Source organism: Helianthus annuus, chromosome 16 (genome assembly GCF_002127325.2).
Source record: "Helianthus annuus cultivar XRQ/B chromosome 16, HanXRQr2.0-SUNRISE, whole genome shotgun sequence".
NCBI classification, from domain to species: Eukaryota; Viridiplantae; Streptophyta; class Magnoliopsida; order Asterales; family Asteraceae; genus Helianthus; species Helianthus annuus.
Genome location: NC_035448.2, coordinates 96,344,498 through 96,368,620, shown reverse-complemented (window position 1 = coordinate 96,368,620; position 24,123 = coordinate 96,344,498). Strand labels below are relative to the sequence as shown.

Below are 24,123 nucleotides of genomic sequence, written 5' to 3'. Positions count from 1 at the left end.
CGCGAGAGAGTTAAAAAAATCGTATTAAAATAAAAATACTTACAGTGTTATAATAGTTATAACATCTATAATAGATACAATGTTATAATAGTTGTAACTAGGGCTGCAAACGAACCGAACGAACATGAACAAGACCTTGTTCGTGTTCGTTTGTTAAGAAATATATGTGTTCGCAAACCGTTCACGAACACTTACGAACGAGATTTTATGTTCGTGTTCGTTTGTTAAGAAAATGAACTTGTTCGTGTTCGTTTGTGTTTGTTAATTTTAGGCAACGAACAAAAATGAACGTTGACGAACACAAATTAGCACAAACTAATGTTCATGAACACAAATGGAAACAAACGAACACAAACAATCGTTTCATGAACAGAATATATAATACACTGACACTTATTAGATATTTAATTTGTCGGAATTTTGAAATATTTAAATAGATATAAAATCTAAAAACACTAATTAACTATCGAACACAAACAGATACGTTACCGAACGTTCACGAACATAAACGAATGAACACGACCTCTGTTAATGTTTGTTCGTTTAACTAAACGAACGAAATTTCTTGTTCGTGTTCGTTTGTTTAATAAACGAACAAACACAAACGAACTTCCCTCCGAACGGTTCACGAACTGTTCGTCGAACGTTTGGTTCGTTTGCAGCCCTAGTTGTAACATCTATAATAGATAACAGATGGAATGGTTGACGTTGCCTTCCATGTAGCTCAATATAAAAATAAAAATAAATAAATGAATAAATAAATATAATGTAATTTATCCTTGCAACTCACCCGGTCCCCTATCGTGCCCCCCACCCCAACCTCACTAAATAGCTTACCGAGGTATAATATTAGATCATCTCTAAGAATAATTCCATTGGGTTATTGTTTCTGAAGGCAAACACCATTGAAGAATTCTTGAAGCTATCAAATGGATCAAGAACAAGAACAAATGCAATTTCTTGGCTTTTTAGGCATCTTCAAAGAAACCTTCAAAATCATCTCAACTTACAAACAAATATTCACCCAAATCACTCTCGCAATCATCCTCCCCCTCTCCTTTGTGTTCTTGGCTCATATAGAAGTCTCTGAATACCTATTTGGCGAAATCCGAAGTAACGAATATGATCTTGATCAAACCCCCAAGAACACCAAGGAGTACAATTCGCTATCCGATCTAATCTCTTCTGAATGGACATACTTTTTCTTGTTTAAAGTCATATACTTCATATTTTTCCTCATTCTCTCCCTCATATCCACCTCAGCTATAGTTTATAGCATTGCATGCATCTACACATCGAAACACATGAGTTTCAAGACGGTCATGAGTGTCGTCCCAAAGGTTTGGAAACGGTTGATGGTCACGTTTGTTTGGAATTTCATCATTGTTTTCGTGATCAATCTACTATTTTTGATAGTTTTGGTCTTGTGTACCATGTCGCTTGGTTTTACGACGACTTGGATTTTTAGTCTAGGCATTTTGGGCATTGTTTATTTGGTGATTTTGGTATACATTAGTGTTATCTGGCACTTGGCTAGCGTGGTTTCAGTATTAGAAGAAGATTATGGGATCCAAGCAATGTTAAAGAGCAAGGAGTTGATCAAAGGAAAGATGAATGTTTCTGTAGCTATTTATATTGTTCTAAACATATGTTTTATTGGTATTCAAGTGGGATTTGAGAAGCATGTCGTCCTTGGACAAGGTTCACTCATGATCAGATCGATTTACGCGGTTATTTTCTTCATGTTGCTTTCGTTACTGATTCTTTTCAGCCTTATCGTGCAAACAATCATTTATTTCATCTGCAAATCTTTCCATCACCAAAACATTGATAAATCATTGTTGGCCGATCATCTTGAGGTGTATCTTGGGGATTACATGCCATTAAAATCCAAGGATGTACAACTAGAAAGTTTTGACATATAGTAGAATTACAGTGTATGGTTACTTTTCTCTTTGTAACAGTATGTGGAACTATACTTAATATAATATAATCTCGTCATATTCATTCGAGAATTCGCTATTAACTTGTTCTTTGAGGTAATCAAAACAAAAATTGAAAAAGCAACTACAACTTATTCAGTTCTCTCATATCTACAACACACAGTTATTTGTGATTATTTATCATTTATCATTTATCAACAATAACAAAAACGGTGGACGGGAATAGTATTTTGATGGGATTGGATGACTGTGGCGGCCACATGGCACCCACAAAATTCTTTTTTTTTTTTTTTTTTTTGCTAAATTACGATTTTACCCGGTTTAAATTTATAGTTTTATTATTGGTTTTGTTTTTACGCCGTTTAAATTTATATTTTTATTATTGGTTTTATTTGACCCCTCAGTTGAAATTTACAACTTCGCCATCGTTTTTGTTTTTTTTTTTTTTTTATTTCTGTCAAATTACGATTTTCCCCCCAAAACATCGCTACCTAAATGGAGTCTCTATTCGATTGGTTGAACTTCTCAAATATGTTAATCTTGCTAACCAAGTATTTCGTTTATCTGATTAAATCTAGAGTAAACTGCAATTTTATCCCATGGGGTTTAAGCCAATTGGCACTTTGACCTCCTCCCTGGAAAATATTGCAATCCCCCCCCCCCAACATTGTTGTTATGTCGCAAGATTACCCCCTGCTGTCAAATAAGTTAACAGAACTGTCAAATGGAATGTGAAATGACTATGTTACCCTTTCATATTACCCTCTATGGTTTGTTCTAAGCAAACGTATTAGCTCCCACTGTTAAATGACTAAATTGTCCTTTCTTATTACCCCCTATACTTTGTTATAAGAAACAGTATTACCCCCCCGTCTTAAGTATTTCATTGCTTCCTTACCCCCTGCAGTAACCAAAACCCTTCCCGCCAAAAAGGTTTGACCAGCCAAAGTCAAAGGATGCAGAAACTAAGTGTAAAACCTGGTAATTGAAATTGATAATGCACATAAACAAACTAAATGCCTAACCTGCTGCAAATGGACTTTGGTAAATGCCTAACCTGCTGCAAATGGTCATTTAACCTGCTCAAACATGCTCAAAATGAATCTGCTGCACAAATTGAATCTAACCTGCTCAAAATGAATCTGTTGCACAAACTAAATGCCTAACCTGCTGCAACTAGGGCTGTAAACGAATTGAACGTTCAGCGAACAGTTCGTGAACCGTTCGGCGGGAAGTTCGTTTATGTTCGTTCGTTTAGTAAATGAACGAACACGAACAAGAAATTTCGTTCGTTAAGTTAAACGAACGAACATGAACAGAGGTTGTGTTCGTTCGTTTATGTTCGTGAATGTTCGGTAATGTGTTCGTTTATGTTCGTGAGCGTTCGGTAATGAGTTCATTTTTGTTTGCTCGTTAATATTTATTTGTGTTAGTTCGTTTAAAGGTTTTTATATGTTGTATTTTGTTTTATTATTTCTAGTTTTTAAAATTTTGAAACCCTAGATATCTTATATGCCTCTCACTAACATCCCTCATTTCACTATTTCAATTTTAGTTTGTGTTAAAGCTTGAAAAATTCTTAATTTTGTCTCTATCATGTTTTTGATAATCACGCCAACTGTGTTTGGATAATTATGTTAAGTGTTCATTTATTTTTTGTGGATTCTTCATAATTTGTGATGAAAATGCAGATTTTATTCTAAAATGAATATTGTGTTCATAAACGTCGTTTGTGTTCATTTATGTTCATGAATATTTGTTAGAGTTCATTAGCATATGGTAAGTGTTCGTGAACAGTTCACGAACATGTTCGTTTCCTTAATGAACGAACACGAACAAGAAATCTCGTTCGGTAAGCGTTCGTGAACAGTTCATGAACAAGCTTGTTCCTTAACGAACAAACACGAACAAGGTCTTGTTCGTGTTCGTTTGGTTTGTTTACAGCCCTAGCTGCAACCTTAAAGATCTCACAGCTTGAACAAATCTACCTGTTGCAACCTTAAAGATCTCACAGATTTAACATTTTATCTACAAATGTTTGTTTTAAGATCTAGAAATACAAATCCAGTTACATCAAGAACATACATGATACATTGCCCTCTAGTTGATTTTCATAACAAGTGAAATACAAATCCAGTTAAGATCAAACCCTCTAGTTGATTTTCATAACAAGTGAAACAATAAAACCAAATAATTATGTTATAACTATTTAATGAATCTGCTGCTCAAATCTACCTGATGCAAATGCAAATGCACATTATAACTAAGCCTAACTTATGCACTCATTAACACTCAAATCCTGCTACAAATTCAAATGCACATCTAACTGATCATCAATCATCATCATTTAACACTCATATAAACAAGTAGACAAAAATGCATGTTAATCATAACCATCATTAACATCATTAAGAGTGTTAGATAACACTGCTGCTGCTGATCAAACATCATCATCAGTCATCAACATTAACATCTACTTTAAGTTAAGTTATCCTGCATATTACACAAAACCTACATAACTACTAGAGTAAACATCATCTCAATTCTCCGGTGGATAATGGAAGTTGAGGACTGGCCTACCAAACATGGAGACCACCAGGTGGACCACCAGTGATGTGCTTGATAGGTTCATCATCAGGTCAACTGTAAAAAAAACACCAAACAACACAAAATTAACAGTGATGAGCTTGATACCCTGTTTATAACATGAGATTAACTAACACTGACACAAATCCACCCCTAACCCTGTTTATAACATGAGATTAACTAACACTGACACAAATCCGACCCTGATTAACTAACAATGGACGATTGTACCTGACGTGTGGCGGATCAGGTATCGGATCAACCAACATACTAGCGACATTTTTGTTGGAGCTGTGAAGATTGTCGGAGAAGATCGCTTTCGTCGGAGCTATGAAGATCGCCGGAGAAGATCGCTTTCGTCGGAGCTGTGAAGATCGCTTGAGATGAAGATCGCAGGATGAACAGGATGTGGAGGAGCGGTGTGGGAAGGTGGGGGGTAAGAGTGTCAGGAGTCTCAAATGTATAGGGTGGTGTATTGTGTAAGATAAAAAAGTAGAGTGGAAATGACCAAAATACCCTTACCTATAACTGTCATGTCACACCCCAACCGATGGCGGAATCATCAGGGCATGGCACTGAGCGAAACAGATTGTCCAGAAGTTTCCATAACAATTATCATTACCAATCAATTTAAAATAACATGTCCCATACCATGTCTCAAAAGGTAAACAAATTATTACAGACAAAATCTAGGCAAATAGTTCTATTCCGACAACTCAGATTTTTCAAATAGCCCAATTGTTTATCTACTTCCAGAGACCCTTTATTTCATTTGTACATACAACTATTTGTTGGCCTCTAGAGCCTTATTCTAGCCTCGCTTTCCTAGCAGATAAGCATCCTAAACACATGTCACAAACGTTAAAATAAAGTCAATACACATAGTGTAAAGGCGAGTATACAAGTTTGATAATAGCATATAGAGTTCGAAATAGTTTACGCATAACCAGCACGTACACAGAGGAAAACGAAGCATGTTAGTTATCGACATGAACCTATCGATACCAATGACTGCGGGTTGACTGCCCAAGGCAGTTCGTAATACATGATCACCACTGTAATCCATGTAAGTAATTGTCCTTAACAACCCCTAAGTGAACGGGTGCTGAGTCCAAACTATAGTACTATCGTCGTTAAGGCAGGTAGACAGTATTCCATGGGTAAACATAACAAACACGCATTCATTAAGTCACGTATAACATGCGGTAACGGTTAGCGTTTAAAGTATTGCGTAGTGTGTTCGATTGTGATTTTGTATAAGTAACGTATGTAACACCCAAAAGTGCGTAAAGCAAAAAGGGATCGAGTATACTCACAGCGGTTGATGGATTGAAGGGAGCGCTTGAGAGTAGGGTTAGCCTGAATAGTTCGATAGCATAACGATAAGTGACGCGTAAACGGAGACAAGTGTCGATGGGTCGGTCAGCTGGTCGATCGGACAACTGATCGTGTGGGTGACAATCCGTTCGGACGGCTGTCCGATCGGATGGCCATTCGAGTGAATTGTTTCTTCCTTTGAGAAGAATGTGTTTGTGTATGATGGCTTGACTTTTGAAGTTTTTGTTGTAGCATTTGAAAACATTGAAGTATCTTTACCTTTCAGGTCGGTCGATCGGACGGTCGTTCGATCGGCCGGCAACCCGTTCGGCTGGTACTTCAGCGAGAACAAGTTCTCAGCAGGATGTCACTCGATCGGACGGCAGTTCGATGGGTGGCATTCCTAGTGCATTGAACATGTTGAAAAATCGATTAAGTGTTAAAGCCCAAGTATCTCATGATCCGAAGAGTAATCTGATCGGTTGGTAGTCCGATCGGTTAGCAATTCGTTCAATACTCAAACTTCAGTTGAGGTTGGTTAAATGTGGGTCCCGTAGTGCAAGCCGTTCGGGTGGCTGTCCGTTCGGACAGCACCCCGTCCTGGTCGTTCCGTTCGTCCTACACTTGGTCGTTTTTGATTGTTTGTCATTTTATCGAGGCATTTTGATAACAAGTCAAACAACAGGAACCTTGTCAATACTTGGTTCACCTGATCGGACAGGAATCACCCAAATCCGATTAGTGAACTGTTCGAGACGGTGGTTCACGTTTATCCCAATATCGGTAAACCTCGTGGATAGGATCCGGATCTTGAGCTAACACGACCACTGATCGGGTAGTAAGTCGGCACAAGTTCTGATTCTATCGGTTTTGAGGGCATTGAGTGTAAAAGAGTTGAAAGAAAGTTAGAAAACATTCTCTCAATCCTTTTTCACTGTGAATATGTTTAGATCTATGAAAGATCTTTGTTATTTTTGTGGAAATCGGTTAGATCTAAGTTGTTCTCGGTGGATTGAGGCCAAAACATGAAGTTCTTCAAGAACACCATGATGACATCATCCTAGAACACCTCAAATCTAGTGATTTCACAGTTAAAAGTTAAGATTCAAAAGATAGAAAGGTGTAGGAGTGCGTGTAGATCAAGAAAGTACAAGATTTAGGACGAGATCTTACCGGAATCGAGAGAAATCTGAGAAAAGGTGAGGAGAGCATGCTGTTCGGTCAGAGAGTTTCCAAAAGTAGAAAGAATGAAAGTGACAGGAGTATTTATAGAGTTCCAAAAGAGGAAAGGGCTGGCCAATCGGCCAGGCAGCTCGATCGGACAGCCTGTCCGATCGGACGGCTGGTCGATCGGCTGGTTGGCTGATCGATCGGTCGCCTGGTTCGAGTGTTCGGTGCGACGAGTTTTGTTGTTCCGATTTCGATTGCAAGTGATGCGAATGCGATAGAGTTTACTATTCAAATTACTTTTAATCCCAACCACTCATTTCTCGCACTATCTCTTCTCCACTAATTATCATACTATATCAACATACAATCATCTTTATTTCGTATTCGTTTAGCGATTGCGATTCGATTCCGATTGAGTTCGATTGCGATTCGATTGATTACCACTCATAACATAAATAAACATGCACAAGTAACACATAAGGCACACACACACGTATAATAAACACCACAATTGTGATATTCGAGTTTGCGAGCGCGATGATGATTAGATTATTTCGATTAGCGTTTAGTTGACTTTATCGCATTGTTACTTCCTATTATTCACAGTCGTAAAGTGATTCGTAGCGATAAACATTCAATTACTGCGATTGTAATTAATTACTCCACATAATACCACTAACGTAAAACATATAATAGACTAACTACAGTCAAAGAAGTCAAAACAGGGATTGAGCGAGGAGAGACAGATTGCAATTAGCAATCTTTTCCTCCTTTGACTTCAATCTTGACTTTGACTTTGACTTCCGAAACACTGGGGTGTTACAAGTCAACCAACCGTTGAATGTTAACAGGGGATAATCTTGCGACATAACAACAATGTTGGTGGGGGGGGGGGGTTCAATATTTTCCAGGGAGGGGGTCAGAGTGCCAGTTGGCTTAAACTCCAGGGGGTAAAATTGCAGTTTACTCTTATATAAGCTATAGCAACACTTAGTTGAAAAAGGTTGTTTACTTCAAAGTAAACCCATCGTGTTTACTATAAAAATAACTAGAATTTTGACCTGTGCGGCGTGTTACGGCGGCAACGTCGACCCTGCACGATGATATCATTAATGTGTAGCGCGTGCACGTGACATTAAATTCATTAGACATAGATAAAAAAGAGTGTCTCGAACGTTGTAGTGAAGGGTCGTAAAAGTAATTTAGACATTAACGTAGTTAGGCATAGATAAAGAAAGTTGGCTAATGTGTCGCACGTTGTGGTCTAAAGTCGTAAAAGTAATTTGAACTTAGTCGATATTGGCTCAGTTTGTTACACGACTGGTAAGTTACCGATACAGTGCCACCAATCGCTAGATGTGCCAACCGAAAGAAAAAACCTACAAAATAAAACTGTAATATACCAAAAATGAAATCTAACACGTGTTTGGTTCGTTGGTTTATTCATTAATTAACTTAAAAAATTAAATGATTCTATTGTATGAAAGAACATTGATTTAGCAATGAAAAAAGTTTTCTGAAAGATAAAGAAACTTTCAAATATTGGTGTAAAAAAACATTAGTTAAATAATGATAAAAAGTAGTATCTTAAATAATATATATTGGTTTTGATGAAACATATCTAATGACCCACCAATGTGATATTTTTGGCTGGATGTTGGTATTGCAATTGCAAAGAAAAAATGAAAGGATGAAGGGAATCGAACCTGTGCACTCTCGCCGCAATTCACACATACCAACCACCTAAGCAAGTTGCAACTTTAGTAACTTGTATGACAGACATTTTATATATGCAGAAGATGGCGGTAGATGGCGGTGGCTGTGATATGACAGCCACCAACCATTGATTTTAAGAATATGTATAATAACCAAACCAAAACACATATATTGTTGTAGGGCATTGAAAAATAGTACATTGTTAAAATCTGTTGTTTATATCTTCATTCCCGTTTTGAAAATAAAATCACCGCTTTAGCAAATCCCACTAATATGGACTATTCCAACCCATTAGTTAAATATATGTTGTAAATAAAAAGAATAAAAAAAAATACAAAATTTGAATTTATCTCAACCCACATCTTTACTCGGAAAATCAAAAGAGAAAGTTGAAGGCTTTTTGCCGGCCATCTTCCCAGAGCCGAACTGCATCAACTTTCCAACCCATTTATAAAACTTCATGATATTTTAAAAGAGTGTTCCAGTATGTGTGTCTATCTTCCTATACTAATAAATGAAAATCGTTTTTTTACACGTGTCAATCTCGTACCTCCTCATCTTATTTTTCAATTTCTTTTTCCTAACAAAAATAATCTAAACAATATTTGATGACGGGGGTAGCCCAAGACTAAATAAAGTGACTAGATATGCAAATGCTTAAAAGGTTAAATGGTTCACCGGTTGAAAAGCTGTAAAGTGGGAAAAGCGAGGAGTCAACAGTAATCAATCACATCTGAAAGCTCGCTTCACCAACCCACGCCCGCAAAAGCAGAGCAGGTCTGCACAATACATGCTATTACCCAGGGGTCCAAAGCCTTCAACCCCAAAAGGGGAAACCCTCCATTGCAAACAGGTTCCACTAGTCTTGTACATACCATTTGAGGAGATGTCTTCCCCTATAAGAAGACAGCTCATTCACTCCAAAAAGACATTCTGAGGTGGAAAGATTCCTTCATCTCTGGTCATTCATAGAGTACTTGCTCACTTCCAAGTTACTCCTCGTCACATCCACCACACACATTCCGTTTGCTCTCATTTCTGGATTTGAGCTCGTCTCGGAGAAAGAACTTTAAGCAAACAGCAATTACATACTAGTGAACCTCCTTCCACGTTTTGCAAACGTGGGGGGACCCCGCGACCTGCGTTAGGCAAGCCTGAACCCTTCAGCCTTCTTGCCTAACCCACTCAGCTACCATCCTTGGTCTCGTGTTTGTTGCATCAACAAGTTGGCGCCCACCGTGGGGCTACGCCGCTATTTCTTCTCAAAAAGACCTAGTAGTGTAGCTCTCTTCACTCAAAGTCACCATGTCAGAAAGTGGATCTCCGGGAGAAGTGAACCAGATCCCTAACACTTCTACCCGGGTGGTGGCCAAGCTCATACGACTATAACAACACCGTTTTCGACTCCGGGGAGTACACCTGAGTTCCTTACCTACAACACACCAACCCCATCCAGATCCGGGGCTCCATCTCCCAATGTCGGTGTATCTGACACCCCGGCGCGTGTTGAACTTACCCCTGAGGGCGTCGCTAATAATTTCCTCGAGTTAAGGTCACTTCTTAACCAACATGTGAGTAAAGAAAGGGAAAAGGGTATAAGGATTCGTTTAGACTATGACGAACCTAAGCCAACGCTGTCTCCCGGACCACCCCTACCACCTTTTGCCACAAGAAGTGAGGCTGGTCCCAGCAACCCTTCAAACCCTCATCCTTATCTATCCACTGTGACAAATCCTACGGTACATCCTATCCTCTCTTCCCAACCAATTACTAGCGGTGCTCCTCTGGGACATGAGCTAACACTTGACCAGCTCCTACAGTCCCCGGTAACAAGCTATCCAGCTTCTTTAACAACCACGTGGGAGCAGGCTCTGTCCGTGCTCCCTTTAGCACGAAGTGCTGCTACTAGCACCCCTCTTGCAATAAACTGCTCGGTTGGTCCAGGAAGCCTTCAAGGCTTCCAACTCATGCCCAATATGATGACCCAGATGATGGCCAACTTCCCATGGCAACACTTCATTAATCAAGTGTTAGCCACTCAGGGGAATCATGGCAATAGTCACAATGTGGATACAAGGCCTGAAGAAGACTTGGCTAAACCCTATAAGCCAAGCAACCTTTCATGCTTCTCAAGGCAGATAGCCGATTATGATTTCCAATCAAAAATCAAGATGCCAACCCACATCAGAACGTATGATGGGACTGAAGATCCCGAGGACCACCTCCAGATCTTCACTGGTGCCGCTCGAATAGAAAAATGGTCAAATGCTGAATGTTGCCTAATGTTCATGCAGACTCTTGTTGGATCCGCCAGAATCTGGTTCAACGACCTACCTGCTCAAAGCATTCGAAGCTTTGACGATCTCAGCAGGGGTTTTCTGGCAAACTTCTCCCAACAAAGGCGATACGTCAAGGATGCAACAGTAATCTTCCAGATAAAACAACGTGATGATGAAAGTCTTCGAGCATTCATTGAACGATACAAGAAAGAAGGACTAACCTATGTAGGGGCTGACGAGAAAATGAGAGTGGCCGGCTTTATGAATGCCATAACCTCTAAATACCTCACACGAGATTTCAACAAATCTCTGCCCAAAACCTTGGAAGAAGCCCTTGAAAGGGCCGAAGCTCACATTCGGGGAGAGGAAGCTGTAGATATCAAGGAACAAAGGAAAAGAGGGTCTGGCTGGCGAAGCAGTAGTCCAGCCAGAAAGAGAGGAAACTTCAACTCCTATGACAGGCGCCCAAAGGGTTCAGACTCTCGAAGGGCTGAAGGTCGGAACCCTTCAAGCAGAGACAAAGGCATGAGTTTCACTCCCCTCACCAAAACCCCTCAAGAAATCCTGGCAATATAAGAAGTCAAACAAAACTTTAGACCTCCCAGGCCTCTCCCCAAAAGTAGAAAAAATGAGAACTCCACGCAATTCTGTGAGTTCCATGAAGAAAAGGGACATCACACCAACGATTGCTTCCAACTAAAAAAGAGAATTGAAGAGGCTGTTAAGTCAGGAGAGCTCGCCCATTTGGTAAAAGGAGTTCGAGACAAGATGGCTGAAGGCAAGGGAAAGGAAGTCAATATGGTGTATTCTGATGAAAAGGTTCCTCATAAGAAGCAGCGGTTGGAAGCCTGGGAGCTTCAGTGTGTCTGCTTCCCCCCAATGAGGAAGGACCCACTTCCCAGTCCCCTTGTGGTAGAAGCCACCGTGGGAACACTACAAACATGTAAAGCATACATAGACACGGGAGCAGCCACTGAAATCATGTTCGAGAAATTCTTCAACCGTCTAAGCAATGAAGAACGTTCAAGGCTTCAACCTTCCGGAACCTCCATAAAAGGTATCGCCGATATAACCCTGAAGCCTCTGGGGCAGCTAACCCTTGATGTTCGTTTCAGCGAAGGATCGAAAGAAAGAACCCGATCCTTAACCTTTGTGGTTATCAACATCCCCTCAAGTTATGACGTAATCATAGGGAGGCCCGGACAATGTGCATTTTACATGGCAGTGTCTGTCGGCCATGGCACAGTCAAATTCCCTACTGAAAGAGGGATAGCAACCCTTCAACCCTCTCAGGAAGCTTACATGATTGAGGGTGAAAGTTCAAACAGTGAAAAAGACAGGCAAGGGTTGGTCATAAACCCTAAATACCCTGAGCAACGAATAAGGGTCAACCCAAACCTTTCCCAGGAGACTCTTTCATACCTTGAAAAGCTGCTGAAACATCACAGTGATGTGTTCGCTTGGTGTCCTGAAGATATGACTGGGATCCCCCGAAATATTGCCGAGCACGAGTTAAGAATACCACCGGATGTCAAACCGGTGGTCCAAAAGAAAAGAAGCCTGGCACCTGAGAGAAGCCTGGCAGCTTGCCAAGAGGTTGAAAAGCTTGTGTCGGCCGGCATTCTCCGAGAAGTCAAGTACCAATCATGGGTTGCAAACCCTGTTATGGTCAAGAAACCCGACAACTCTTGGAGAATGTGCATAGATTTTAAAGATCTTAACAAAGCTTGTCCCAAAGATTGTTACCCACTGCCGGAAATTGATCTCAATGTCGATTCCCTCACGGATATTCGTTTAAATGCTTTCTTGATGCATACAAAAGTTATCACCAAATCCTCATGAAGAAGGAGGATGAAGAAAAGACAGCTTTTCACACGGACAAAGGTATCTTTTGTTATCAAAAGATGCCTTTTGGCCTCAAAAATGCAGGTGCCACCTATCAGCGACTCGTCGACAAGGCCTTCGAAAGCCAAATTGGCAAAAACATGGAGGCATACGTTGATGACTTGGTGATTAAGAGCAAGACGGAACACCAAATGCTTGACGATATCCAAGAAACTTTCAAGAACCTCAGGAAGGTCAACATGAAGCTCAATCCGGAGAAATGCTCGTTTGGATTCAAGGAAGGAAAATTCTTGGGTTACATCGTCGGAAAGCAAAGCATCAAGGCCAATCCTAACAAAGTAAAAGCTGTCCTCGAAGCTAAACCAACAAGAACCAAGAAGGAGGTTGAAAGCTTAAACGGGAAGCTTGCAGCCTTGAAGCGTTTTACCTCAAAATTGGCCGAAAGGTCTCTACCCTTCTACAAAACGCTCAAGAACTGCTCAGACAATAAGGATTTCAAATGGACCGATGAAGCTGAAGAAGCTTTCAATCAAATGAAGCGGCACTTAGCTTCCCTACCAGATATTGCTGCACCAGAAACTGGGGAGGTAATATCGGTGTACCTTTCAATTGCCGACGAAGCCATCAGTGCAGTTCTCACCATTGAAAGAGACAAGGCTCAGGTACCCATTTATTTTTTCAGCAAAACTCTAAAACTAGCTGAAACCAAATACCCTCCCCTCGAAAAACTTGCCCTAGCCCTGGTTCAAACAGCCAGAAGGCTTAGGAGATACTTCCAAGCACACCCTATACAGGTGGTCACTGATCAACCTGTCAAGAATGTGCTTGAAAAACCTGAGAACTCGGGAAGGCTAGCAAAATGGGCAGTGGAACTAGGTGAACATAACATCACCTATGTCCCACGAAAAGCCATTAAAGCTCAGGTCCTGGCAGACTTCCTGGTTGAAGTCCCAAACCAAACAATTGACGAAGTAAACACCACAACCGCTGAACCTTCCAACCCTGAAGCCTGGAAATTATTCACTGATGGGGCTTCAAGCGTTGAAGGGTCAGGAGCTGGTTTAGTTCTAATCAACCCTGAAGGGCTAGAATTCACATATGCTCTCCGTTTTAATTTTCAGACCACCAATAACGAGGCTGAATACGAGGCATTGATTGCTGGTCTAAGACTGGCCAAAGAAATGAAAGTCCAGAAGCTTGAAGTGTTCACAGATTCATTACTAGTATCAAGCCAAGTTAATGACAGCTATGTCGCCAAAGAGCCCAACATGAGAAGGTACAAAGAAAAGTCCAAGGAGTTAATGAACACCTTCCAAACATGCAGCATTAAACAAATTCCAAGGTCCCAAAACAAAAAGGCCGATGCCTTGAGCAAATTGGCATCCCTCACATTCGCCCACCTCACGAAAAAGGTGTTGGTTGAAGTGTTGAAGGCCCCGTCGATTGATGAACTGGAAGTGCAAGATGTAGTCACCGAGGAAGATCCAAATTGGATGACTCCCATCAAAAAATTCCTCCAAGATAATGAACTACCCAATGATCAAATAGAAGCCGAAAGGGTTAAAATCAAAGCAAGACAATATGTGTTGCAAGGAGAAACCCTCTACAAAAAAGGTTACCTTGCACCCTTGCTAAGATGTGTGGGTCCTGAACAAAGCAAGTATTTGATTAAGGAAGTGCATGAAGGAATATGTGGAGCTCATTTTGGAGCTAGGTCGGTGGTTGCAAAGCTCATGAACCTTGGATACTTCTGACCGTCGATGCATCATGACACCGTTGAACAATTGAAGAAATGTGATGCCTGTCAAATTCATACCCCAATTCCAAGAAGCCCCAAACATGACCTGGTTCCAATAACCTCGGCATGGCCATTCCATAAATGGGGAATGGACATTGTTGGGCCATTCCCTCTAAGCAAAGGGGGAGTGAAGTTCTTATTGGTAGCAATCGACTACTTCAGCAAGTGGCCGGAGGTTAAACCCCTTGCCAAGATCACAGGAAAACAAGTCATAGATTTCGTTTGGGAAAATATCATCTGCCGCTATGGGTTGCCGGGGGTAGTTGTCACCGATAATGGAAAGCAATTTGCCGAGAAACCTTTCAGCCTTTGGTGCAAGGAATACAGGATCAACCAAATCTTTAGCTCAGTGGCTTACCCGCAGTCAAACGACCAGGTCGAAAGGACCAACAGAAGCATTGTGGAAGGCATCAAAACAAGATTGGGAAGGTATGAAAGCAATTGGCTCGAAGAATTGCCTAGCGTTTTATGGGCAATTAGAACAACAGAAAAAACAAGTCACAGAAAACACCTTACAGCTTAGTATTTGGATCCGAGGCCGTAATCCCTGCTGAAATAGGAGTTGTAACCCAACGAATTGTCAACATGGATCCCGAAGTAAATCAACAAGAGACCATGTTGAATTTACAACTCCTAGAGGAAGCCCGAGATCAAGCGGCAATACAAGAAGCCAAATATAAACAAAAGATGGAAGCCTACTACAACAAGAAGGTTAAGAATGAACGATTCAAGCCAGGGGATCTAGTCCTCAGAAACAACGAAGCTAGCAAAAAGGAAAATCAAGGGAAGCTGGGCCCAAAATGGGAAGGTCCATATACCATCCTCGAAGCACACAAGGGCGGATCCTACAAGCTAGCAGACTCAGAAGGCAAAAGGCTTCCAAGACATTGGAACGGAAAAACCTTGAGAAAATTCTATGTTTAGACAAAAAGTTTGGTTTGTATCAAAACGAAAACCTTTTGTAAAAAAGCAGGTACTGCTTGAATAAATGAAGTTGACTTATCAAACTTGTCTTTCTATCCTAATATCAGGTTGAGAACCTAGCAAAAAACTCCATGGCAAGGGCCATGTAGGGGGATGAGCTCCCAGGCCATATCGCTCAATAGGTTCAAGGGTTGAAGAACCTATATAAGGGGTGAGTTCCTAAATCAATACAACTCCATGAGACCTATTAAGCAAAAGCAATAATGTCTCATAGACAGGTTTTGAACAGCCTACACCAATCGTTCCTTAAGCCTTAGAAATATAACCAACAAACAGGCTTACGAAATCAAGTAAATTACAAAGAAATAATGAAAAGGATAGATACTACGTCTTATTGTTAATAAACACTAAGGCAAAGTGTCTGCAGCACTGAACCCTTTAAAGTGTAAAAAACATAAAGACAAAGTAAACCCAACAAAGACAAGGCTAAAGAAGAATGACAATTGATAAAGGAAAAATAAGCAGACCCATCAATAAAACATGCAAACCAAACTAAAGACTATCAAGGTTTCAAGCCAACAGAAAACAAGCTCGAAAGGTTGAAGGCTTCAACCCAAAAACAGTTAACCAACAGGCTTGAAGGGTTGAGAGCCCATCAAACAAACCAAGCAAAACAAGTAAACAAACATAACACAAGTAACATAACAACCATCATATCATAACTAGGAAGGCCATAAAAGACCTTCAGACAAGAGTTAAAGCAAGTTCTAGTAACTTGCAAGAGAAACTATTGTTCAAGTGACCATATAGGCCTAACAAACCACCAACAGGAACCTTAAGGGTTCCTGGAAACCTAATATTGTTTAAAATATTACAGACATAAAGTGTTTGCTAAGAAAGCTACGAATAAACGTCAGGTGGCAGAAGGCTTGGAACCTTCAGCTTTGGACTTCTTGGCTTTCTTAGACTTCTTGGCCTTAGCACCATCATCACCACCAACCGCGGAGGCCTCTAAACCAGCATCTTTTGAAACATCAGGCAGGCCTGAGAGGGTATCATCACTATCCCCAGAGTAAGATCTCTTCTTTGAAAGGGAACCCAAAACCTCAGCACACACCTTCTCATTCAGTCCCTCAGGTTTCAAATCCTGTAAAACAGATAAAGGCTTACCAAAGCAAGAAGAAACCTCATGAATATAAGGATAGGTTAGCCTCTCCATCTGCTCAACGGAGCCTTTGAAAATATCAGAAGCCTCGGGACGAAACATAGGTGATTTCTCCAAGGGTTGTCCAGATTCATGAAGCTTGTAACCAGCAACAAGGCCTTGGTGTTTCCCCAGGTTAAGAAGCTTAGTATAAACATCACCAAGGGCAGAATTGAACTCCTTGGAATGTAAAAGGTAAGTGACAACCTGCTGAAAACCATGTTCAATTAACCACTGATTGTCAGCAGTAACACGGCCAACCGAAGCTTTCAACCCTTCTTTCTCCTCACGAAAGGCCTATTGCTGAACAGCCAAGGCCTCCCGGTCAGCTTTTAACTTCAGCAAGTTAGCTTCAAAACTCTTCTTCAAATCACCCATCTCAATATCATGCATTTTCTTCAAATCACTAACCTCCTTCCGCCACGCTGCTTCCTTCTCAGCAAAACCAGCTATCTCCTTTTTCATCGATGCTAGGGAGGATTTCATCTTATCCTTCTTCTTGGAGAAGTCCTCATATTCTTGCATCCTTTGACGAAAACGAGTAATACCTTGAGGAAGCATAGCAGCAAGGTTGCAAGTGCTTAAAACCATCCGAGACAACATTAAGTCATCATCCATCTCAGCAATGGTCTTGTGCACAGAAGGAGGAGCGAGATGACTAAGAGCATCCTCACAAACAGCAGCATCCTTGAAGGTGTCATCATTTTTTACTAACCAAGCAGGCACATAAGTCCCTTCAGGATTCAACCCTTCAATGTCCCTGCTTGAAGACTCCTGAACAGGGGTAGAAACAACCTTCTTGCTTTGAACATTTTTACCACGAACAACCAACTCCTTGTCCTTCTCAACACCTGCTTCAACTTGATCCTCCGAAACTTCAATATCATCACTCAAATCCACTGGTTCAGTAGAGGTGGATTGAGGACCACCTTTCAACAAACGACGAGAAGATCGGCGAGTTGAAGACTTGGGAGCATTGGACTTAGAAAAGCCCTTGACATTGGCAACACTGGCATAGCCCGTGCCCTCAAACCTTTGCTCGGCACTCCTAACCACAACATTCTCACCCAGAACAGACGGGGCATCCTCAAACACAACATCAGAAGTGTCGTCACTCTTGATAAAATCCAAAGCAGACATGACTGATAAAAACAAAACAAAAGCAAATAAGTCATAAGCAAAACGAAATGAGTAAAAGGCAAAAGGGGAAAATGCATACCAATGCCATTTCTCATTAGTACCGGATCCCGATCGGCTTTCCCCCAAATATTACTAACCCCTAAAAGCACTAACAAATGTTCGGGGAAGGGACGAACCCTCGAAGGGCACCCCCGAATGGCTGTAAGAAAGGCATCATTCAACTCAGATTCAGAAGGCTCCGGATCATTAAGAACAGCATCCGGATGCCTCCATACCATTTTGAAAGGAACAATAGACTCGGAAACCCAGAAAAAGCGATCCTTCCAGGACCCAAGTGTTGTAACCATGGATGAAATAAGGCAAGTATCAACCTTTGATGTCTCAAAGGTGAACCAGTCACCATTCTTAGCCACACGAAAAAATCGCCGAAAAAGCAACAAAGAAGGGTCATATCCAAGAGCACGACATAAAACCTCGAAATGCAAAACCCTAGCCATCCCCTTCGGATGAACTTGCCCAAAAGAAACCCGATAATACTCCAGCAAGTTCAAAACGAAAAAAGAAAAGGGATAACGAAGATTTGACCATTGAAAATGACGACAGTACAAAGCAATCGAACCAGGGATCGGTTTATCAACAGAAACATCGCAAGCAGGGGCAGTCGGATTAAATTTTTTATCAATGCCATATTCCAAACAAAATAAATCTACCTCCTCTTGTGTTACCCGAGAAAATGACTTTGCTAAATCCTTAAGAGCACCCATTTTTGAAGAAACAAAAAACGAAGAGTGAAAGATATAGAGAAAACTAACCTTAGAGAAGGAAGAAACTTGGAGAAGTTATGAGTAAAATGGAAAGGATTCGCAAAGTATAAAATAAATATGAACCTATGATAGGGGTAATAAAGGTAAATAATAACTTCTGCAAAACCGCCACCCTATCAACTGACACACATCAATCAAATCAACTGTCAATCATTTAAAATTCAAATTCAAATATTAACTGCCTTCAGCCTTTCAAACCTTCAAGCAACGAACCCTTGAAACATTCAAGCAATAAAACACATGCATAAAAGTCAGAAGTCTTTGAGCATACTACCCAAAAACCTCTGACTTGGGGGGCTGATGACGGGGGTAGCCCAAGACTAAATAAAGTGACTAGATATGCAAATGCTTAAAAGGTTAAATGGTTCACCGGTTGAAAAGCTGTAAAGTGGGAAAAGCGAGGAGTCAACAGTAATCAATCATATCTGAAAGCTCGCTTCACCAACCCACGCCCGCAAAAGCAGAGCAGGTCTGCACAATACATGCTATTACCCAGGGGTCCAAAGCCTTCAACCCCAAAAGGGGAAACCCTCCATTGCAAACAGGTTCCACTAGTCTTGTACATACCATTTGAGGAGATGTCTTCCCCTATAAGAAGACAGCTCATTCACTCCAAAAAGACATTCTGAGGTGGAGAGATTCCTTCATCTCTGGTCATTCATAGAGTACTTGCTCACTTCCAAGTTACTCCTCGTCACATCCACCACACACATTCCGTTTGCTCTCATTTCTGGATTCGAGCTCGTCTCGGAGAAAGAACTTTAAGCAAACAGCAATTACATACTAGTGAACCTCCTTCCACGTTTTGCAAACGTGGGGGGACCCCACGACCTGCGTTAGGCAAGCCTGAACCCTTCAGCCTTTTTGCCTAACCCACTCAGCTACCATCCTTGGTCTCGTGTTTGTTGCATCAACAACTATAATATGTGTTATTGTGTCCTTTGGTAATCGTAAACAAAGAATATATTGTCATATCTTCATCCAAATAATTTTTTTTTTTTGACTAAAACAGCCTCAATTTTATAATCTCATTTAGGCCCTTAGAAACTTAAGCCAAACCTCATGTCTCTATATAGACATGTGTATATTCAACTTTATATACAATAGACACAATAAAAAAGAGGTAAGAAGGTAAGGTTACATACTCCCATGGTAGGTCTCCTCCAAGATGCCAATGGCCGTCTCTATGTTGGTACATAAGCTTGTAACTTACACCTTCCTCAATTTCAACAGCTAAACCATCCATAATAAAAATAGATTAATCAGTTAATGCTCAAATTTTCTAACAATATTTATGTTAAGAACAAAAGTTAGATATGTACCCATAAAACTCACCGAGTTTCTAATAACTATGTAACTCACAATTGCAAGAAATATTTTTTTAATATTTTGTTTATCACGTCAAGAAGACGAGTTAAAATTGATAAATTCGAGCACAACCCATATGTATCAATCAAATCCATTAGTCATAGACACACTTAAACCCACGTAACCCAAACATGTCCTCGTGTGTTATCGTTTTTATCTAAACAAATCAATTGGCTTAATGAGTTATATAAAAATTGTAATCAAGTTATAAACAGGTTAAACATGATATCTAACGTTTGCAAAGCTAAAAACATGTTGTAGCAAATGTATAAAAGGGGTTGCAAATTAAACTTGTAGATAAATAAATAAACCAGCATACCAACCAAATATTGCTATTCATTAAACAATTTAAACATATTAACCGAAACACGACATGTTTATTATAGGAAACATACAAAACAACCTACAACCTTTTTTTCATATTCCATGTTTTTGGTCATCTAATGTACTACCTTATCAAACTCGAACTAGTCAAACAAGTGGATCATACACAATGATAACCTCTTTTGACCCACATCTAATCTACACACAAGCTCCTTCACACATTCCATACATCTGGTTAAAGCATACGACTATACCTTATCTTTTTGTACCCTACAACATACCAATGCATGGAAAGTACAAAATTAGGTGAATATGAAAACGGATGAAGCAACTTACATTTGTTAAACATGTGAATTAATGCGGTTGTAAGCATTTCAAAGGAATGAAAAACATTCAAATCAATCTTTCTTGCAATTCCAACTCCTTCCATCTTCACCTTCACAAACAATTCATTGTAGTTGTTGTTGTTGTTGTTCATCACATTCATATGTTCACCTTCTTCATGATATTTTAAAAGAGTGTTCCAGTATGTGTGTCTATCTTCCTATACTAATAAATGAAAATCGTTTTTTGACACGTGTCAATCTCGTACCTCCTCATCTTATTTTTCAATTTCTTTTTCCTAACAAAAATAATCTAAACAATATTAAAATAAACAAAACTTAATACGTGGGAATTATAAATTCATAAACATCTTAACTTATTTTTTTAGGCTCCTTTTATTTTCACACCCCTAAAGTCTTATTCTCACATCTTTTTTACTCTATCTCTCTCTATATATATCTATGTATATATAGAGAGAGATAGAGGGGAAGGATGTGTGAATATTAACACTTTCTTTTTAATTTAACAAACCATTCATTTAATGTTTTAAAATGCAATGAAAACAATAATTATGTTTATTGTAATAACAAATTTATCCTAAAATTACAACCATCCCTTTACAATTCAAGTCACATCTAGAAATTTAAATTTTAAAGTTATCTAATTTGATAATTACCAAAAAAAAATATTTTAAATATTATTGAGTAGCTATAACTTTATCTAATTGCTACAAACGTAATATGGATAGTTTAATATTTTTTTATCAGAACTAATAAAATAAGACCATTATTATTTAAATAAAATTTGGGTTATTACACGTATGTTTCTGAAATTGTTGAAACTTATCAGAAATTGACACAGTTTCTCTTATCGATGATTCAAATGCTTTTATTTAAAAGCTTGGCAAACATCACATGTTTTGATCAAACATGACATAAATTGTTCAGACGTCTGAAAAACGTCTCAAAAATATCGTTTTATAATTGTTAAATCTTCCTTATTAAAGATTTAGTTTTTTTTATTTATTCAACCCGTGTAATACACGAGGTTATAACCTAGTATGTAAATAAATAAATGTGTATGCGATGCATATATCTCCATCATAAACGTTATTTACATTATATTAGAACAGCCTAATCACATGTTTATGATCCTATGAGAAGTTAAGTATGTTCATGATGAATGAACCGCCGATAATGATTATATGTTTCGAAACTCAACCAGTCGGTCTTTCCTAAGTATCAACCCTGGTAAAAAATCTATAATTATCAACGAAGATTACCTTCAAAGCACGACTGCGACTCGATAGTCAACAACAAATAACCAGCTTCGTCATGAAAACATTCCACAATATGCAAACACGAGACTTGTAATGATCATTTTTATCCAATATTCATCAATTTGGTTTTCTTTCCTAATTAAGCCTGCCTGAAAGGTTGTTAACGAAACACCCTTCATTCTCATTTGTATTCATTTTGATGATTGGTACCAGCATTGTTATTATTGGAACCGGTACCGGTACGGTTTTATATGGTTTTCAATGTAGAAACAATCTTTTGTGCATATCATGACTTTAAACTAAGTATCGGTACCATATCGATATCGTCACGAACTTATAACCAATACCAATGATTGAATTATCGTCGTATTACATGGGGAAATTCCACTAGTTTAGTTTATATACAAAAGATGCAAGTAACACATTTAACCTATCACTTGCATTTAATTATAACTAGGGTGTATGCCCGCCGCATTGCGATTCGTTACAATACAGGTACAAAACATGCACTTTATATAGAAATTAACGCATGTGTTACATCGATCGAAAATGATAAAACAAACATAAGTATCGACACCAATGTTGTTCCAATGGTGTCGATCGATTGAGATCGTCATCGTATTGATTTTCAATAAATATTATACCAAAATATTGAAAAAAAAATAAAAATAGAATGCAAGTTACTAAAAAAATCAAATATATTGTCGGTTTCACTTGGGTTTTGTATGATAGCCGAACGATATCTATTTCCAGTAAAATTAATTATACTACAATGTTGAAAATAAAAACATAACTTCGAAGTTACTTTTTTTAAAGTTAATGAGCGCAAGTCATAATCAAGTTAAAAAAAATAAGTACTTAGAAAGTTTACTCACTATTCATTATTTAGAGCTTGATAAAACTAATATAATTACAGAAATTACAGAAAATATAATAAAAAATAAGCACTTATAAAGTTTAATCACTGTTCATCATTTTGAGCTTGACAAAACTAATATAATTACAAAAATATAATTATTTGGAAGATCACTACAGACGACAATATTCGAGTTTCTTGATCACGCCATGTTAAAAAACGATAATTTTTTAATAAAATTACATATAAAAATTATGTTATTCTTCATGTCATTTGTACAATCATATATATATATATATATATAGGGTCAGGATTTAGAGAAAATAGTGAAAAGTGTGAGAACAGTGAGAACACTTATGGATCGTCCGATCAAAACAATCCATGGACTAGATTGCGCGGTGGCGTTTTCGTAAATAACACAAATATAATTATGTGGGACGCGCTTCATTAAGGGTAAAGGGTCTTTTTACCTCTCATACCCAAAAAATAAAACACCATTAAAAACAAAATGCCAAAAATTTAAAATAAAACGCGTTGAATATTACAGGAAGATGAAACAACACAAATAACTGAGTTACAGTTATTAACATTTATTAGAAGAAATTCCCTCCTAAATTACGCGCCAAAAACATCATTATATAAACAAACGTAAAAACAAAGCTTCAATAATCACTTCAATCTATCCATTTTCTGCAAAAACACCTTTGGGAACAAAACGCCAAAAATGGCAACAATCGTTTCGTGGAGATACACTCTGGGAATCAGGCGATACGTCATCCATTTTGACAACAGAATGAGGGTGTATGTTAAGACGATCAGGGCTATTCTGAAGATGGAAGAAGATATACAGAGGCAAATCCTATCCATTGGCATCGCTCTAGACAACGAATGCCATGAAACGCATATGCTTATGAAAGCATTAACCAGAAAATTTGGACCAATCAAAGGAAATGTGAAGCCAGACCCTATCATGACATCATGGCGTTTTGATGATGAAACAGACATGGTGACGATTACATATGACAGCGGAGAGCAACAAGTCTACTGGCTAGAGAACATCATGACAAAGCAGCGACTGGGTTTCATGGAAGAATTGCATAACGCCACCTGTACCAACCAAGAAATAGACTCAACATTGGAGTTAATGCAAGACATGTTCAGGTGGAGGCTTCAAAATCGTCAGGAACAAGAAGCTGATGAAGGTGAATATGATGACATGGATGAAG

At 39.1% G+C, this 24,123-nt stretch overlaps 2 protein-coding genes across 2 annotated transcripts; one reads left to right on the top strand and one right to left on the bottom strand.

Annotated features, from left to right (window-relative positions):
* Nucleotides 1–811: 811 nt before the first annotated feature.
* On the top strand, nt 812–2,026 carry LOC110917746. Its single transcript, XM_022162204.2, has one exon. It carries the CDS (start codon nt 930–932, stop codon nt 1,923–1,925), a length of 996 nt encoding a protein of 331 aa, XP_022017896.1. The 5' UTR covers nt 812–929; the 3' UTR covers nt 1,926–2,026.
* Nucleotides 2,027–4,310: 2,284 nt separating this feature from the next.
* On the bottom strand, nt 4,311–20,935 carry LOC110916195 (auxin-responsive protein IAA29-like). Its single transcript, XM_022160951.2, has 4 exons — nt 20,775–20,935; nt 19,892–19,979; nt 8,723–8,759; nt 4,311–4,586 (listed from the first exon to the last, which is right to left on the bottom strand). Exons 1-4 carry the CDS (start codon nt 20,923–20,925, stop codon nt 4,578–4,580), a joined length of 285 nt encoding a protein of 94 aa, XP_022016643.1. The 5' UTR covers nt 20,926–20,935; the 3' UTR covers nt 4,311–4,577.
* Nucleotides 20,936–24,123: the final 3,188 nt, after the last annotated feature.